The following is a 20,605-nucleotide window of genomic DNA, read 5'->3' as shown; positions in this document are numbered from 1 at the left end:
TCTGAAAATATCAGGATGACATGTTTATCATTATGTTTAAGCACAGACGCAACACAAACCTAGAATATCCTTGGCTTGCACTGGCTGAATCATTTCAATGGGACGTCCAACTCCAGCACAGTTAACAGCAGAGACCCGGAAGAAGTAGTAGACTCCTGGTTTCAGATGTGACACCACATACTCAGTGGTTCTGACCTCACCCTTAGAACTAATGGTGACCCATTCCTTCTCATCAGCCTTCATTTGCTCAACTACATAGCTTGTGATTTCACTGCCACCGTCATAAACAGGCTTCACCCATCCAAGGGTAATTGATGTCTTGGTTGAATCAACAACCTTAAGTTTTGTTGGCTCACTTGGTGGGTCTGAAATAATAATAAACAATAGATTTTGGAATGAGAAATGTGAACATGCTTTGCATATGTTATTGGAAGAATGTCAAAATGCTGATTATCTTACCGATGGGATCATATGCTTTGTAGAAGATGGATGCATCAGAGTATTGGCCTGCTCCAGCTTTGTTAATTGCACAGACACGGTACTGATATTCATTGCCTTCTGTGAGATTGCTCACTTTCTGTCTAGTATCACGAATTGGATCTTTGATGACCTTGAACCACTGAAGACTCTTCTTTTCTCGTTTCTCCAGATAATATCCATCAATATCACTGCCTCCATCCAAAGTTGGCCTTTCCCATACCACAGTCATTGTTGATCTGGTAATCATGGTGACCAGAGGTTTGGAAGGTTGGCTAGGAGGTACTGCAATGAGAAAATTAGAAAATTAGTGTGAATTCATAAGTCAAAAACATTAACACAGCTAATCATAATAATGGTTAAAGAATTCCTTACCGAAGGAGTTGCGAGCAATGACTGGCTCAGATTCTAAAGGATCTCCAACTCCATATTTGTTCACTCCACGGACACGGAAGATGTACTCATTGCCCTTGATCAGCCTTGGAACTGAGACAATGCAGTCCTCCAGTTTCTCCGAGATTATGGACCACATGATTCTGCTACTTTCACGTTTCTCCACAATGTAGTGAGTGACCATCGCACCACCCTCATCGGCCGGAGGATCCCACATGATAGTTATGGTATCTGCTGTGACTTTCTTAAACTGAATTTCTCCCGCAGGGGGTCCGGGTTTGTCTAGCGGAGACAAAGCATTTATTAAAATATTAATACAAAACATCTATTTTTCAGCAAAAGTCAAATTATCTGCCAAATGGTCATACGTAACATACCTTGAATAAGTAGTCTGATGGCAGCATATGCTGAGCCCAAAGAATTCTTTATCTTTAGTTCATATGTTCCAGTGTTCAAACGTGTAGCATCCCTGATTAAGATAGATGCAGAATCTGTGGTGCTTGAAATACTGGTCTGAGCTCCAGACTCAAGTTCTTTTCCATCCTTGTACCATTCAATTGTTGGCTGAGGTTTAGCAATGATGCCAACTTTGAGTTGAACTGTTGCTCCTGCTTTATGTTTTACAACATCAAAGTATTCCTGAGGAAGTTCAATCTCAGGGGCACCATAAGTATCCACACATGTCACTGGTCCAACAGTAGCTGAAGGGTTACTGATGGAACCCACTGCATTCTTGGCCAAGACTCTGAATTCATAAGATTCGTCTTGAGTTAGACCAGACACAGTGAACCTAGTATCAGAAACCTTCATCAAATTGGCTTTTGACCATTTGCCCTTTGGACTGTCCTTCTTCTCGATTATGTAACCGGTCACCTTGCTTCCACCATCATATGAGGGTTTCTGCCAAGCAAGGCTGATTGAACTTTTGGTGATATCAGTGACACGGACATCAGTTGGAGGTTCTGAAAAAAAGAATACCATCATTAATGTCAGAATTATTATTATAAGTGGTATGCTATTATCTACAAATACAGAAATTTTCACATATGCTTACCACATGCATCAATTGCCAGCACAGCTTCTGAAATCTTGCTGATTGGACCAATGCCTGCTGCATTTTCTGCTGCAACCTTGAACTCGTAGATCAAGCCAGGGCTAATGTCTGTAGCTTTGAAATGTGTGGCACGGATAACAGTTTTGTTGATCTTCTTCCAGAGGATGCTGTTTTTGTCTTTCATTTGAAGGTGGTATCCAAATACATGGCTTCCTCCATCAGAAGAGGGTTCTTTCCAGTTAACAGTAATACTTTCTCTTGTGACAGCAGAGACCCATGGTGTTGAAGGTGCCTCAGGAATTGCTGAAACAGAGTGCAACAAGTAGTTGTTAATATTCGTCATCTAATCCAAAGAAAATTAAAATAATCCTGATGCAGGAAAATAAATGTTACTTACTGTATGGAAGACTGACTGTGACAGGTGGAGAATCGATGTGGTCACTGATACCGAAGCGATTTTCCGCCCTGATTCTGAACTGATACTCAACTTTAGTATTCAGTTTCATAATCTTGATCGTGCATCTCGCGACTGCAGATGAAACCTCGACCCAGTTTGCCGTCGTTGTTTCACGTTTGAGGACAACATAGTTAGTGATTGGGCTACCACCATCGTATGCAGGAGGGAGCCACTTCAGACTTACGCTGTCTTCTGTGATATCACACATCTCAACTGGGCCAAGAGGTGGACTTGGTCTGTCCAGTACTACAATATTAATAAAGGATTTGGTGGTTCCACTGGAATTGGAGGCTGTAATGTCATATCTGCCTGCATCAAGAGCAACACTCTCACGCAGAGTGATAAGAAGAGAGTCAGCAGTTACTTCAGAATTGAACCTCATGGTTGATTTCAGAACATGGTCATCCTTTGACATGGATACTTTAGGTAGTGGTTTACCACTAAGAGGGATCTCAACCTTGAGATTTGAACCTGCCTTGACATAGACAGTGTTGTGTTGGAAGTCCTTCATGTTAATCTCAGGTGCCTCTGTTGATACAGAAGAAAAAAAACTGATTAATTATCAATGCATTTACTGAAACTGCCATGAAGATATTATAAATATGTAATATTTATATTCATCATATAGTTAAAAAAATTTAACTTACCTAGCTGATCTTTAACAAGGACTGGCATAACCATGTCCTTAGGGTCACTAAAACCAGCGTGATTTTCAGCCCGAACTCTGAAGAAGTATTCAGCATTCTCTTTCAAACCATAGACAACAAAATGAGCTGTCTTAGTGTCACCACACTTTATCCACTTCTGCTGTCCTTTTTCTAAAGCATCGACCTGGTAATTGGTAATCCTGCTGCCACCATCATGCTCAGGTTTACTCCAAGCAAGGGAGACACTGTCTTTAGTCACATTGGTTACCCCAAGCTTAGCTGGTGGACTTGGTTTTTCTGAAATGAATGGTGATGTATGGATTAATACAAACAGTAAAGGCTAATGCACATGTACATGTACATGATTTGATCTAGTCATCATTAGCCATTAATGGTTCTTAAGTAGTACAATAACATACCTGTAATCTTAGTTCCTTCTTTGGTTTCAAGTGGTATTCCAACTCCATATTCATTTTCACCGGTGACTCTGAAATAGTAAACACCTCCCTCTTGAAGATCAGTTACCTTGAAGGTAAGTCGAGGACAACTATCTGTGACCCTGCTCCATCCTTTTTTGCTTGCCTCACGCAGATCAACAAGATAGTTCTTCACAGGAGCACCACCTTCATTTTCTGGCATGTCCCATGTAACAGTTGCAGAGTTCTTGGTCACTTCCCTAACTGCAATACTGGAAGGTGGTCCAGGTGAGTCAAGGACCTTTACACTCAGTGTTAGTGTAGCTGTTCCAGCAACATTTTGAAGAGTCACAGTGTACTTGCCAGAGTCATTTCTTGTTGCTTGCTCCACTGTGATTGATGTGTAAGTATCAGTGGTATCCATGGCTGCTCTAACTCTAAGATCAACATCAGGTTTGTTCCACATTACATTTGGCACCGGTTTCCCCTTGAATGGCACTCTTAAAGTGAAGGAGCTGCCGTCTTTGACAATCAGGGTCTTTCTCATTTCATTACTGATGAGGAAAACAGGCTCATCTTCTCTGTCCTTTGCTATTTGTGGATCGGTTTCCGGACTTGGTTCACTTGGTCCAATTTTGTTAACGGATCTGACCATGAAGACATATTCTTCTCCTGATGTCAGCCCCACAACTGTGAACTCAGTGTTCTTTGTGTGTCGGACTCCAACGATCCAGTCCTCGTCGTTGGTTTTCCTGTATTCAACTGAGTATCCTGTGACTGGAGAACCACCATCAAACAATGGCTTGTTCCAAGTGAGTGTCACTGTGGTTTTGGTAGAATCGATTATCTTTGGTTTCGCTGGTGGTGATGGCAAGAACAATGGGTCCTCTGCCTTTGTCAAAGGACAAGGCGCACTTGGTGCACTCAATCCTGCTGCATTCTCTGCATAGACGCGGTATTCATACTCACATCCTTCACGGAGATTGGAAGCTTTGACTCTCAGGTCATACACTGGCTTTTTGTTGACGCGGACCCAACGGAGACCAGATTTTTCCCGTTTTTCAATTACATAGCCACTAATGCTACTGCCGCCATCAGAGACAGGTCTTTCCCAGCAGATTGTCATTGCTTCACTTGTAACACTTGTGACCTCAACATCTGTTGGTGCAGCAGGTACAGTGAATGGGTCCATGGCCTTTGCGGGATCACTCTCCAAAGGCTCACCTGTTCCATATTTATTCACTCCTCGAACTCTGAAAATGTATTCGTTGCCCCTAAGCAGTTTTGTGACTTTGCATGTTGTGGCCTTCATATCTGCATAGACAAGGGTCCAAGCAAGACGGCTTGTCTCACGCTTCTCAACGATGTAGTGCTGGACTTCAGCGCCACCATTTTCTTGCGGTGGTCCCCAAGTCAATGTACATTTTTCTGCTGTCAAACCAGTAACTTCCAGTGGTCCAGATGATGGACCAGGTCTGTCAAGGACTTTGCAGTTCACGGCTAAAGATCTGGTACCGGCAACGTTCTGTAATGTGAGGACATACTGTCCAGAGTCTCTTCTAATGGTGTCTCTAACAATCAGCGTGGTTGATGTAAGTGTTGAAGAAATTTCCACTCTTGCTTTAGCTTCAATTTCTTTTCCATCCTTTGACCATGAAATCACAGGTATTGGACGGCCAGAAATGTCAGCATCGATTCTCAGGATATCGCCTGCTTTAACTACAACAAGCTGTCTGAGTTTGTCCTCAATTGTGATACGGGGTGGATCCATGTCATCTTTCACTGTCACGGGGCCGGTACCCTCTGATGGATCGCTGAGTAAACCGGCGGCGTTCTTTGCAATCACACGGAAATCGTATCTCATATCTTCAGTAAGGCCTGTCACATCGAAATATGTTTCTTGGAGATTGGTGAAATTGCACTTCAACCAACGACCATCTGGAAGTTCTTTACGCTCAACAATGTAACCAGTCACTTTGGCTCCACCATCACTTTCAGGTTTTGTCCAGGAGAGAGAAACAGAAGTCCTTGTTATGTTCATAACAATTGGCTGACCTGGAGGATCACATGGGTCTCTTGCAGCAACAGGCTCACAGGCTTTTGTGCAAGGTCCAATGCCTGCAATATTCTCAGCATATACTCTGTACTGATAGAGGAGACCCTCTTCTAGACCTGTTACCTTGAACTGAGTATCAGCAACAAGACCTCTAGTGATCTTTGCCCAGAGAATGCTGCTCTGGTCTTTGCACTCCAAATGATATCCAATGATTGGACTTCCACCATCACTGGCTGGTCGTTTCCATGTAACCAACATGCCTGACTTTGTGGCATGAGCAACTTGAAGATCAGCTGGAGGGCCAGGTGGTGTGAAGGAGTACTGTGCAACTATTGGGGCTGAGTCAACAGCATGGCTCTTGCCATAACGATTTTCAGCAGCAATGCGGAACTGATATTCTGTTCCCTGTGTCAAACGAGACACTTTAATAGATGTCCTTGCCACTGTGGCCGAAACAATTTGCCACGTTGTGGTGGTTGTGTCTCGCTTCTCGACGACGTAGTTGTTGATTTGACAACCACCATCATAAACTGGAGGATCCCATGATAATGATACATAGTCAGCACTTACTTCATCTACTCTGATGGCACTTGGTGGGCCTGGTTTGTCAAGAACAATAACTGTTATTTCAGCCGATTTAACACCGATGGAGTTGCTTAGTGTGATTTCATATTTTCCAGCATCTTCCCTTGTTGCATCCTTAATTACAATCTTAGAAGATGTTTTAGATGTCAGAACATTCACTCTGGTTGTTTGCTTAAGTGAATGGGCATCTTTCTTCCATATCACATCTGGATGAGGTCTGCCTCTAAATGGAACATCAATTTTTAGATCATCCCCTGCCTTAACACTGTAAGTGTTAAATAATAAGTCGATAATTGGTTCGATAGTAATGTCCTTCGCTACAACAGGTGTCATTAGGGGTTTAGGATCACTCTTTCCTTTGTCGTTAACGGCTGTAATTCTGAATGAATACTCCTCTCCTGTTGTAAGTCCTTCAATCGTGGCTTCCAGTGCTTTGACTGTAGCGCATACAGTCCACTTATCTGACCCTTTCGTTAGCATTTCCACAATGTAGCCCGTTATTTTGCTACCACCATCGTGGTCTGGTTTTTCCCATGACAGACTTGCACTATGGCGAGCTACGTCTACAAGTGTAACCCTACCAGGTGGTAAAGGTGCTTGAGAAACTTTGACTGGCTCTGTGGTAGTTGCGGGCAAGCCAACACCAAGTTCATTCACAGCTAGCACACGGAAGTGATAGACACCTCCCTCTTGGAGATCGTCAACCTTGTACGAATTCCTGACACAGTTGTTTGACACAGTTGTAAATGCCATTCTCTTAGATTCACGTTTCTCCACAATATAATGAGTAATCTTGGCTCCTCCATCAATATGTGGTGGCTCCCACTGTAGCTGAACGAAATCTCTCTTGACATCTTTAACCACAAAGTTCTCTGGAGCACTTGGAGAATCCAGGACTCGGACATTGACGAAGGCAGATTTGGTGCCGCTGTTGTTTTCAAGAGTCACAACATATTTACCAGTATCAAATCTGTCAACGTTGTCAATGACAAGCATGGTGTAAGAGCTTGTGACTTCAACTTGAGCACGCTCTGTGAGGGTACCTTCTGCCTTTGTCCATTTAACTTCAGGCTCAGGTCTTCCTCTGATGGTTACAAACAAGCGCAATGTTGCACTCGCGCGAACAGTTACAATTTTCCTCAGATCAGCATCTAACTCAACCTCAGGGGCCTCCAGTTTCTCCGAAGCAATAACAGAACCTTGAACATCAACATGTTCTCCAGCACCTTCGATATTAACTGCACAAACGCGGAAGTTGTATTCTGCATTTTCCTTCAGTTTCTTCACCGTGAAGTGTGTTGCCTGCACACCAGTGGGTGGAGTACACACAATCCATTCATCATCACTGGCTTCTTTCTTCTCAACAATATATCCTGAGATTGGTGCACCACCATCATAAATGGGTCTACTCCATGCAAGGCTGACAGTTGTGCTTGAATGGTCTGTCACTTTGGCATTGCTTGGAGGGCCAGGAGGATAGATTGCATCACAGGCTTTGTAATACTCAGATGGTTCACTTGGCTTGCCAACACCTGCAGCATTTTCAGCAGATACTCTGAACTCATAAGTGTGTCCTTCTGTTAACCCAGAGGCTCTAAAACGCAGATCTGTTAGTCTTTTCCTGTTACACTTTGTCCATCTGACTCCCTCTTTGTCACGCTTCTCCAAGACGTAGCCCTCAATTTGTGAACCGCCATCATCCTCTGGTCGTTCCCATGTAAGGACCATTGAATCTCTAGTGATTGCACTTGCTTCTGGTGTTGAAGGTGCACTAGGTGTCTTGAAAGGATTCTTTGCAACAACTGGATCAGATTCAAGGGGTTCACCAATACCATATTTGTTCACTGCCCTGACTCTAAAGATATACTCATTTCCTGGCAAGAGTTTGGTGACTTTGTAACTGATAGCCTGAATTTTGGGCTCCACCATAGTCCAAGACAGCCTGCTGGTTTCTCTCCTCTCGATAATATAATGGGAAATACCTGCACCACCATCATGTGTTGGATGGCTCCAGTGTAAATAACATTTCTCTGCTCTGACACCAGTCACCTTTAGAGGCCCCTCGGGTGGACCAGGCCTGTCCAAAACTTTGACGTTTACAGGTACAAGTTTTGTTCCACCGACATTGCTGAGACTTAGGACAAAATGTCCACCATCTACTCTTATGCAGTCTTTAACTGTGAGAACAGTGCGTGTAATAGTAGATTTAATTTCCATCCTTGGAGTAGCACTGTCAATTTCCTTTCCATCCTTTAACCACATTATATCAGGGAGTGGTTTGCCAGTAATATCTGCATCAATGGTAAATGTCTCACCAGCGTTCACAATTATGACATCCTTGAACTTTGATTCCATTGAGGCTGACGGCGCTTCAATCTCATCTTGTGCAGTAATTGGTCCAGTGCTTTCAGAAGGTTCGCTTAAAATACCAGCTGCATTTCTTGCAATTACTCTGAATTCATATCTTTGTCCTTCTGTCAATTCTGTGATTGTAAATTGAGTGTCAATTACATTCGTGAAACTGGCCTTCATCCAGCGACCATCGGGCAGCTTCTTCCTCTCAACAATATAACCTGTGATTGCACTGCCTCCATCATATTGTGGCTTCGTCCACTGAAGAGTGACAAGGTTCCTTGTGATAAGAATAGCTTCAGGAGTTCCAGGGGAATCGCATGGGTCGCGTGCAACAATGCTTTCTGAAACTTTGCTAGCCGGACTTAATCCAGCAATGTTTTCAGCATACACTCTATATTCATACTCGATGCCTTCCTCTAGACCATTTGTTCGGAGTCGAGTGTCCGTGATTAGGAGCTTGTTGAGTTTTGTCCACAGGATGCTGTTTTTCTCTTTGCGCTCAAGATGATACCCGAGAATAGGGCTGCCTCCATTATTGCTAGGTGGTTTCCATTCAATAACCATATGATCCTTTGTCACTGAGGATACAAATGGCCTGCCCGGGGCTCCAGGTTGACTGAAAGGATAACTAACAACAACGGGTGTTGAGTCTATTGATGTGCTTTTTCCATATCTGTTTTCAGCAGAAACTCTAAACTGATATTCTAAACCAGTTCTCAGCTTAGAGATCTTGATTGTTGTACGTGCAATGGTTGCTGAAACAATCTGCCAGGCTGTGGTCGTGGTGTCACGTTTTTCCACAATGTAGTTGTTGATCTGGCAACCACCAGTGTATACAGGTGGCTCCCATGAAATGACAACATAGTCAGCACTTACTTCTTCAATTTTAACTGGTCCAGTTGGTGGACCTGGTTTGTCCAGGATGATTATGCCAATTTCTTCAGAGACTGTGCCCACATTATTTGTAGCTGTTACTGTGTATTTGCCACAATCCTCTCTATTGGCATCTTTAATGGTAAGGACTGTGGACGTTGCTGTGCTTGACACATTTAATCTAGTTGTTTCTTTCAGCGCTTGTCCATCTTTAGCCCATGTGACCTTCGGTGCTGGACGGCCCTTAACTGGGATTTCTACTTTGAGGTCTTCACCACATTGGACGTTGAATGTGTTGGAAGCAATTTTGAGGGATGGTTCAATTGTAATATCCTTAGCTGTGACTGGAGCAGCCAGTTGCCTTGGATCACTCTTTCCTTTGTCGTTGTAGGCTGAAACTCTGAACAGATACTCTCGGCCAGCGCTAAGTCCGGTAATTGTACCCTCACATGTTTTGGAAGTTGTTGCTACTACCCAGTCTTCTAATCCTTTGGACTGCATTTCAATATAATACCCAAGAATCCTACTACCTCCATCATGATCTGGTTTCTCCCATGACAAAGAAGCAGTGGTTTTAGTCACGTCTGTCAAAGTGACCTTTCCCACAGGTAGAGGAGGATCTGCTGTTTTCACAGAGTCCTCTGTTTCTATTGGCAGACCAACACCAAACTCATTCTCAGCCATGACTCGGAAGTAATAAATGCCACCTTCAGTGAGATCACCAACACGCAGGCTTGTCTTGGTGCATTTTGTAGTAATGTTAGAGAAGGCCGGTCTAGTTGACTTACGCTTGTCCACAATATAGTTCTTTATCTTGGCACCACCATCAATGAGTGGAGGCTCCCAAAGAAGAGTGACATAATTCCTTGTGATGTCCTTGACAGTCAGGTTTAGTGGAGCACCTGGTGTATCCAGTACTTTCACTGAAACAAAGGCTGACTTGGTTCCACTGCTGTTTTCCAGATTTAATGTATATTTTCCTGCATCATTCCTGTCACAGATGTCAATTGAGAGCTGGGTGTAATTCAGACCTTTTTCAATTTGGGCTTTACTTGGTAGATCACCATCATCCTTAGTCCAGTTAATTTCAGGAGTGGGTCGGCCCTTGAAAGGTATGTTAATTTTCATAGATCCTCCAGCACGGACCACGATGCCCTTTCTTAATTCGGAATCGAGTTCAATTTCAGGAGGATCCATTTTATCAACTGGCTTCACTGTGCCTGTGATGGCAGCTGGCTCACCAACACCAAGTTTGTTCAGAGCACATATCTGAACCTTGTACTCTTGGTGTTCTGTAAGTTTGGTAATTGTGAATTTGGTGTCATTCAGCCCAGTAGGTGGAGTACATGTTAGCCATTCCTCTTCATCAGCTTTGCAGATCTCCACAATATAGCCCTGGATCTCCAAGCCACCATCATAAATTGGTCTGCCCCATTCAATGGTCACTGAGTTCTTTGTGGTGTCAACAAGGTGTGCATTAGTTGGTGGTCCTGGTTTAAATGTGGGGTCACAAGCTTTGTAGTACACAGTTGGTGGACTTGGCTGTCCCACTCCGGCAGCATTTTCTGCAGATAGTCTGAATTCATATTCATGATCCTCTGTGAGACCCGTCACTCTAAAACGAAGGTCTGTGACTCTGCGTTTGTTACATTTTGTCCATCTGACTCCAGCTCTGTCTCTCTTCTCTACAATGTAACCAGCGATCTCACTTCCACCATCAGTCTCGGGGCGAGTCCAGCACACTGTCATAGAATCTCTTGAAATATTTGTTATTTCAAGTTCCCGAGGAGGTCCAGGAGGAACAAATGGATTTCTCATAATTACTGGGGCAGATTCCAAAGGTTCACCATCTCCGTATTTGTTAACAGCCATGACACGGAAGATGTACTCATTTCCTTTAAGAAGCTTAGTGACCTTCATCATGGTTGCTCCACAGTCGCTAGAGACGACGGTCCAAGCAAGACGACTTGTTTCTCTCTTCTGAATGATGTAATGAGAAATACTGCTACCACCGTCATGTCTGGGAGGAAGCCAAGATAATGAGCACTTCTCACTTGTTACATTGGAGATTGTTATAGGTCCTTCCGGAGGCCCAGGTCTATCAAGAACTCTTACATTGAAGGACACAGATTTAGTTCCACCGACATTAGTAAGGTGCAAAGAGTACTGTCCTCCATCAACTCTAATGGCATCTTTGACCACAAGAACTGCTTTGCAGTCAGTGTTCTTTATCTCAGCTCTTGCAGAATTTTCAACCTCCACGTCGCCCTTGAACCACTGCATCGTTGGAACTGGTTTTCCCAGTACAGAGGCCTCCAGTATAAAGGTGTCTTCTGCATTTACAGTAATGAGTTGGCTGTACTTTGAGTCAATTTCATAATTTGGTGGTTGAACTTCATCCTTGGCTGTGATTGGCCCAGTGCATTGAGAAGGTTTGCTAACTGATCCAGCGCCATTTCTGGCAATGACTCTGAAGTCATACTTTGAGTCTTCTGTCAGACCGGTCACTGTAAATTCAGTGTCAAGAATGTTGGCAAAGCTTGCCTTCATCCAACGACCATCAGGAAGGTCTCGCTTCTCCACAACATACCCAGTAACCAGACTGCCTCCATCGTATTCCGGTGGTGTCCACCTGAGCTTAACTGAGTGTCTTGTCACAATTACTGGCACAGGAGTACCAGGAGGATCACATGGATCCCGTGCCACACAACCCTCAGAAACTTTGCTGCATTTTCCAATTCCAACAATATTTTCAGCAGAGACTCTGAACTCATATTCAATACCTTCCTCCAATGGTGACGTCTTATATCTTGCATCTTGAATAAGTGTTTTATTGATCTTTGTCCACAGAATACTGTTCTTTTCCTTTCTCTCAAGATGATATCCAAGAATAGCACTGCCACCATCTGAAACTGGTTTGTGCCACTCAACAACCATAGACTCCTTTGTGAATGCTGACACAAATGGAGTTCCTGGGGGACCTGGCTCTTGGAAAGGATACTGAGCAACAACTGGCTCTGAATCTATCGCATAACTTTTGCCATATCTGTTCTCAGCAAAGATCCTGAACTGGTACTCGGCTCCGGTTTTCAGATTTCCGACTTTAAGTGTTGTCCTTGCTACTGTTGCTGACACAACTACCCAGTTGGTTGTAGTAGTGTCTCTCTTTTGTACGATGTAATTTGATATCTGACAGCCACCAATATAGGTTGGAGGATCCCATGACAATGTAATACTCTCTGCACTTATTTCATCAATCTTGACTGGACCCGTCGGTGGACCAGGTTTTTCAAGTATGATGACTTCAACTGTGGCCTCTTTTTGTCCAAGCAAATTGGCCACGGTAATGTTGTACATACCACCATCATCTCTTGTTGCTTCTTTAATGGACAGAGTTGTGTGGTGTGCAGTGTCTGCAACGTTAACTCTTGTGGTCTGTTTCAGAGCTGCCCCATCTTTAGTCCATGTAATAGTTGGTTTTGGATGACCAGTGAGACGGGCTTCAATTTTCAGGTCATAGCCAACTTGTACACTGTAAGTACTAAGCTTTGTCCTCACAGATGGTTCAATAACAAGGTCCTTTGCCAGAACTGGATGTGCTAGAAGTCTAGGATCACTCTTTCCTTTATCATTAACTGCGATTACTCTGAAATTGTACTCTTCACCTTGGACTAAACTGGTAACGATGGTGTCAAGAGATTTAACACTTGCACATAGAGACCATTTTTCACTGTCCTTTGCTTGCATCTCAACTTCATAGTGGGTGATTCGGCTGCCGCCATCATGTTCTGGTTTTTCCCAGGACAAAGAAATGCTCTTGCGTGTAACGTCCATGACACTGATTTTTCCTGGAGGCTGTGGTACTTCTGAGATTTTCAGTGGCTCTGGAGTTTCAGCAGGTAATCCAATGCCATGTTCATTTTCAGCAAGGACTCTGAAGAAGTAATTGCGGCCCTCTTCAAGTTGTTCAATCCTGTATGTCATTTTGTTGCAGGATGCAACAGCAGAGTATACTTTTCTGGTGCTTTCACGCTTCTCAACAATGTAATTTTTGATCTTAGCTCCACCATCCAGCAATGGTGGCTCCCATGTCAGGGTAACTGAATTCTTTGTTATTTCCTTCACATGGAAGTTTGCAGGTGCATCAGGAGTATCAAGCACTTTGACACTAATAAATGCAGATTTAGTTCCGCTTGCATTTTCCAGAGACAGTGTGTATTTTCCACTGTCGAATCTGTTGATGTTTTCAATTACAAGAGAGGTATAGCTGCTTGTGATATCAATTTGTGCTGTCTCATTAATTTCACCATCAGCTTTTCCCCATTTAACCTCAGGGGCAGGTCGGCCTCGGATTGGAACAAACAATCTAAGAGATCCTCCAGCTCTGACAGTGATCATTTTTCTTAAGTCAGCATCAAGGTCGATGTCTGGTGCCTCCAGTTTATCTTCCATAAGTATAGAACCCTTGATGTCAGCATTTTCTCCAACTCCAACCTTATTTATGGCACAAACCCGGAATTTGTATTCATGTTTTTCCAACAATTTCTTAACTTCAAATCTTGTTTCTGTGATTCCAGTGGGTGGTGTGCACATTGTCCATTCATCAGATATGCCCTCACAGGCCTCAACAATGTAACCTTGAATCTCACAACCACCATCATAAATGGGTTTTCCCCACTGTAGTACAACAGACGTTCTAGAAATGTCGATGACCTTGGGATTGTTTGGTGGACCTGGTCTGAAGACAGGATCCAGTGCCTTGTAGAACATGGTGGGGGCACTTGGTTTGCCAACTCCAGCTGCATTCTCAGCTGAGACACGGAATTCATAACTGCGGTTTTCAAGAAGGCCGGTCACTCTAAAGCGCAGTTCACTAACAACACGCTTGTTGCATCTTGTCCATCTGACGCCTTCTTTATCACGCTTTTCAATTACGTATCCTGAAATTGCATTTCCTCCATCGTTAGTAGGTCTTTCCCATGTAACAACCATCGAATCCTTTGTGATGTTGGAGACTTCGACACCAGTTGGTGGGCCAGGTGTGACAAACGGATTTGCAGCAATGACTGCATCAGACTCCAGAGGCTCGCCAACTCCATATTTATTCACAGGGATCACTCTGAAGATGTACTCATTTCCTGGAAGAAGCTTCGTAATCTTCAGATTCAGGGTTTGCACTTTAGATTCTACAACAGTCCAGACTAATCGGCTGGTCTCCCTCCTTTCAACAATGTAGTGAGATACCTCAGCACCACCATCGTGTAAAGGTGTTTTCCAAGCGATGCAACATTTCTCACTTGTAACTCCATAGATTGAGATTGGCCCATCTGGTGGCCCAGGCCTGTCCAGAACTTTGACGTTGACACTTACTGATTTTTCTCCACCAACATTTTTTAATAACAGTGTATACTGGCCTCCATCAACACGAATAGCCTCCTTCACACTTAAAGAAGCTGTGAAGTCTGTGTTCTTAATCTCAAGTCTTGCTGCATTTGCAAGTTCTTCACCAGCTTTAATCCAATGAACGGAAGGAATAGGCTTGCCAAAGATTCCAGCTTCAATCTTGAAAGATTCTCCGGCATTAAGAACAATAGGTTGAGAATATTTTGCATCCAAGTCAATCATAGGCGGCTCAACCTCATCCTTTGCTGTGATAGCACCTGTACTGTCAGATGGAACACTGGAAACACCTGCAGCATTTCTTGCAATGACGCGGAACTCATATTGCTGGTCTTCCACCAAGCCACTGACCACAAATTCAGTTTCTATGATATTAGTGAAACTAGCCTTCATCCAGCGACCATTAGGCAACTCCTTCTTTTCAACAAAATAGCCAGTGACCCTGCTGCCACCATCAAACTCTGGTGCTGTCCATCTTAGAGTTATAGCACTTCTGGTGACAATTACTGCTTCTGGTTTGCCTGGAGGATCACAAGGATCTCTTGCCACCTGGAGTTCTGACACTTTGCTGACTTTGCTTAGACCAACAATATTCTCTGCATAAACTCTGAACTCATATTCAATGCCTTCTTCAAGACCACCAACTTTGAATCTTGCATCTGGGATGAGTGTCTTGTTTTGTTTTACCCACAGAAGGCTGTTCTTTTCCTTACTCTCGAGATGGTAGCCCAGAACCTTGCTTCCGCCATCACTGCCAGGCTTGTTCCAAACAACAACCATACTTTCTTTGGTAACAGACTGAAGAGTAGGAGTTCCTGGTGCACTTGGAACCTCGAATGGATACTGTGCAATGACAGCCTCGGAAAGCAGGATTGAACTCTTTCCATATCTGTTTTCAGCCGCAATCCTGAATTGATACTCACAGCCGGTCTTCAATCTTGCAGCCTTAATTGTCGTTCTAGCCACTGTCGCTGACACAATCTGCCAGTTTGTAGTAGACGTGTCTCTCTTTTCCACGATATAATTATTGATTGAACAGCCACCCTCATACTCCGGTGGTTGCCAAGAAAGTGTCACACTCTCTGCAGTCACTTCATCAATTTTGATTGGACCAGTTGGAGGACCAGGTTTGTCTAGCACAACAACAGTGATGTCAGTTGTCGCCTCTCCAGCCGAGTTTGTAATTTTGATCGTATATGTACCCACATCATCCCGGGTTGCCTCCTTGATGACAAGATACAAATGCCTATCAGTTACTTCAGCATTTACTCTTGTTGTTTCTTTGAGAGCAATGCCGTCTTTGAGCCAGGTGACTGCTGCTTTGGGCTGAGCGACATACGGGACATCTATCTTCAGATCATCACCTGCAAGTACGCTGAATGTACTGAATAAAAGCTTGAATGTAGGGGTGATAATGAGGTCCTTTGCCACCACAGGTACACTGAGTGGACGAGGATCACTTGTTCCTTTTTCATTTGTTGCTGATATACGGAATGAGTACTCCTCACCTTGAATCAGACCAGCAATAACTGCCTCTGTTACTTTAACAGTCATAACCTGAGTCCATTTGTCACTGCCCTTTCCTTGCATTTCCACAATATATCCTGTTATTCTGCTTCCTCCATCATGATCCGGCTTCTCCCAAGACAGAGTGACACTGTTGCCTGTTACTTCTCGAAGAGTTACTTTACCAGGAGGAAGAGGTTTTTCAGAAATCTTGACCGGTTCAGGAGTTTCCACTGGGAGGCCAACACCATATTCATTTTCAGCCAGAATTCTGAAGAAATACAAACTACCCTCTTTCAGATCACCAATTCTCCAGCTTGTTTTGGGGCAGGATGCATTTACAATTGCGTATGCCTTCCTTGTTGATTCACGCTTTTCAACAAGGTAATGCCTGACTCTTGATCCACCATCAATTATGGGAGGATCCCAGATTAGCGAGACTGAATCTTTTGTGATTTCCCTAATTGTGAGGTTTTGTGGTGCTCCTGGAGTGTCAAGCACCCTGACGTTCACAAATGCTGTTTTGCTTCCTGAGCTGTTTTCCACAGTTAGCATGTATTTCCCACCGTCAAACCTATCAACATTCTCAACAACAAGTGATGTGAATGATGATGTAACTTCAATGGATGCTCTGTCCAGAGGTTCTCCGTTCTCTCTAGACCATTTAACCTCTGGTGCAGGTCTTCCTTTGATTGGCACAAATAATCTCAAGGTGCTGCAAGCTCTAATATTGACGACTTTGCGAAGGTCAGAATCAAGCTCAATTTCAGGTGGAAGATATCTATCCTCTGCTTTCGGGGACCCAGGTACAGATGCAGGTTCTCCAACACCTTCACAGTTCAGAGCAGAAATATTTATTTTATATTCCTGGTTTTCAGTTAGATTTGTTATGGTAAAGGAAGTTCTCGTGAGACCTTCCCTTGGAGTGACGATTGTCCATTCATCTTCTTCTGGCAGGCAAGTTTCCACAATGTATCCTGTAATATCTGAACCGCCATCATAAACTGGTTTGTTCCATGCAACAGTAATAGATGACTTGGTTGTGTCCAGAACTCTTGGATTGCCTGGAGGTCCAGGCTGGAAGATTGTGTCACATGCCTTATAAAATGGACTTGATGGGCTTGGTGCACTTAAACCAGCAGCATTCTCAGCAAGGACCCTGAATTCATATTCATGACCTTCTGTAAGTCCAGAGACTTTGAAGCGCAGGTCAGTGACTGTTCTTTTGTTGCATTTGACCCACCGAAGACCAGTTTTATCCCTTCTCTCAATGATGTAAGTATTTATTGGACTTCCTCCATTACTTTCAGGGTGTCCCCAGCACACCACCATGGAATCCTTTGTAATTGTTGTCACTTCAGGGGTTTGTGGTGGATCAGAGGGCACGTATGGGTTTGTAGCAACAGCAGGTTCAGACTCCAGGGGTTCTCCAACTCCATATTTATTTACTGCCATCACTCTGAAGATGTATTCATTTTCTTTCAGCAATTTGGTAACCTTGTAACGGGTGACTTGTAATTCTGTGGCTACATTTGTCCATGCCAGTCTGCTTGTTTCACGTTTCTGAATGACATAATAGTCGATCTTTGCTCCTCCATCCTGAAGTGGCGGCAGCCATGTCAGAATACATTTCTCTGTTGTCATGTCTGTGACGTGAAGTGGTCCTTCTGGAGGCCCAGGTCTGTCAAGGACTTTGACATTAAAGACAAACTTAGCAAATCCTCCAGGGTTGCTAGCAGTCAGAGTAAATGCTCCTCCATCTCTACGTAAAGAGTCTTTGTTGATCAAGCATGTGTAGAAGTCAGCGGACTTGATTTCCAGTTTTCCAGTATCCTCGAGTTCTTTTCCATCTTTCGTCCATACCAAGGATGGGATTGGTCTACCAATAGCATGTGCATCTAGTTTGAAGACATCTCCTGCTTTAACCACCACAGTACTACTGAAGCTGGCATCAACATCAAGTTTTGGTTCTTCAATATCATCTCTGCAGATTATGACCTCAGAGGGTTTGGATGGCTTACTGACAGATCCAGCAGAATTTCTTGCAAAGACACGGAATTCGTATGAAGCATCTTCTGTCAGACCACTTACAGTGAAGTTTGTCTCATGAATATTGCTGAAGTTAGCTTTAAGCCAGCGACCATTGGGCAGCTCTTTCTTTTCCACAGTGTACCCAGTGATTGGGAAACCACCATCACCCTCTGGCTTCTTCCACTGAAGAGTAACCTCATGTCTAGTTATATTAATTGCCACTGGTTGACTGGGAGAGTCTACTGGATCAAGTGCGTATTGCATCTCTGACGGCTTGCTTGGCTTGCTAAGACCTGCCATGTTTTCGGCAATAACACGGAATTCGTATGCAATAGCATCCATCAGACCTGATGATTTGAAGATGTTTCCAACAACAAGGGCTTTGCTGATCCGCTGCCAAAGGATGCTGTTTTTCTCTTTCCTTTCAATGTGATATCCTAAAATTGGGCTTCCACCATCTGAAGATGGTTCATTCCAACTGATTGTGATTGAGTCTTTTGTAAAGGCAACAACTTGTGGGACTCCAGGTTGGCTTGGCACTTCAAACGGATAAGCAGCAACAACTGGTTCTGATGTTATGGAAGGGCCAACACCGTATCTGTTCTGAGCTTTAACACGGAATTGATACTCAATTCCAGTTGTGAGGCGTGCAGCTTTGAACGTTGTGCGAATTACAGTTGCTGCCAGCTCCACCCATGAGGTGCCCGTGGTCTCCCTCATTTCAACAATGTAATTATTGATAGGAACTCCTCCATCATTCTCTGGTGCATCCCATGATATGAGTACATAGTCACAAGACACTTCATCAATCTTTATTGGTCCCGTTGGAGGTCCAGGGATATCATGTACTTGGACAGTAATGGTCTCTGTCACAGTTCCCAAGATATTCTTTCCTGTCATAGAATACTGTCCTCCGTCCTTTCTCTTGATTTCACGTATGTTGAGAATTGTGGAGGTTGCTGTGTCATCAATGTTGATTCTCTGTGTCTGTTTAAGTTCCTGATCTTCTTTTTTCCAGACAACAGATGGTCTCGGACGACCCAAAACAGGGATTTCTACCTTCACATTGTCCCCAGCTTTGGCCACTACCAACTGCTGGTAGACACTTCTAAGATCAAATGCTGGTGGTGTGGTTTGTTCCTTAATTACAGCTGGCCGGCTTTCACGAGGTTCACTTCTGCCTGAGCTGTTCACAGCAAAGACACGGAATATATACTCTGCATTTTCAGTTAGATCTGTTGCTGTATAGTCCAAAGCCTTGATTGTTGTCACATGGGCCCACTGGTCAGAATCCTTCTTCTGAGCCTCAATCACATAGCCAGTGATTCTGCTACCGCCATCATGTCTTGGCTTGGTCCAGGCAAGACTTGCTGTGTCCTTAGATACATCAGTAACTATCAGATTGTCTGGTGCAGATGGAGCTTGAGAAGCTCTGATGGGCTCAGGTGTCTCTGCTGCCTCACCAATGCCTCGGTCATTTTCAGCTAGAACTCTGAAAAAATATTCAACTCCCTCCTCTAAATCTGCAATTTTGTAGGAACATTTCTGGCAGTTCGTTGTGAGTGTTGTGAAGGCCTTTCGGGTGGCATCACGCTTTTCAATGATGTAATTTATGATCTTAGAGCCACCGTCAATAAGTGGAATCTCCCACTGAAGAGTGATACTGTTCTTGGTGATTTCTCTTGGCTTCAGGTTCACTGGAGGTCCTGGTGTGTCCACAACTCTGACATTAACAAACCCTGTCTTCTTTCCAGCAACATTTTCTAATGTCAAGACATATTTTCCAGCATCATATCTTGTGCACTCAGGGACAACTACTAAAGTATATGACTCTGTAATATCAATGTGGGCACGGCCTCTAAGAGGAACATCTTCTTTAAGCCATGTTACTTCGGGAGTTGGCCGACCTTTGATTGGCACAAATATACGAATAGAAGCACCTGAACGAACCACGAGTGTTCTTCTCAGTTCTGCATCAAGCTCAAAGTCAGGGAGCTCTTCACGGTCAACAAGTTCCACAACTTTCTCAATTTCAGCCGGTTCCCCGCATCCTTCTGAATTAATTGCGCTAACTCTAAAGTTATATTTGCCCCCTGGATGTAGGTTTGGAATTACAAGCTCAGTTATTCTCAAGGGATGAGTTGTGGCTTGAACCCAGTCATCATCTCCATCCTTTTTGTATTCAACAGTGTATCCTGTCACATTGAGTCCACCATCATAGAAGGGTCTTCCCCAGTTGAATGTTGCTGTTGTTTTGGTGGTATCACTAATTCTTGGGTTGGATGGAGGTCCAGGAGGATCTATAAATGAGGAAATATATATAAACCCTTTGAGTGCTGGAATTATTTTAAGACC

At 43.7% G+C, this 20,605-nt stretch overlaps 1 protein-coding gene across 1 annotated transcript in view; it reads right to left on the bottom strand.

The window, feature by feature from the left end:
- The window catches only part of ttn.2 (titin, tandem duplicate 2), a 184,343-nt gene that overhangs the window by 20,357 nt on the left and 143,381 nt on the right, over window positions 1–20,605 (bottom strand). Inside the window, 8 exon segments of the mRNA XM_072684995.1 lie at window positions 60–365; window positions 460–762; window positions 853–1,152; window positions 1,248–1,832; window positions 1,925–2,227; window positions 2,322–2,909; window positions 3,029–3,325; window positions 3,448–20,550. Of these exon segments, the coding sequence (XP_072541096.1) occupies window positions 60–365; window positions 460–762; window positions 853–1,152; window positions 1,248–1,832; window positions 1,925–2,227; window positions 2,322–2,909; window positions 3,029–3,325; window positions 3,448–20,550 (19,785 nt within the window).

Source organism: Salminus brasiliensis, chromosome 8 (genome assembly GCF_030463535.1).
Source record: "Salminus brasiliensis chromosome 8, fSalBra1.hap2, whole genome shotgun sequence".
Classification (NCBI taxonomy): domain Eukaryota; kingdom Metazoa; phylum Chordata; class Actinopteri; order Characiformes; family Bryconidae; genus Salminus; species Salminus brasiliensis.
The sequence above is the reverse complement of the archived record's forward strand: the minus strand, read 5'-3'. Positions and strand labels throughout refer to the sequence as shown.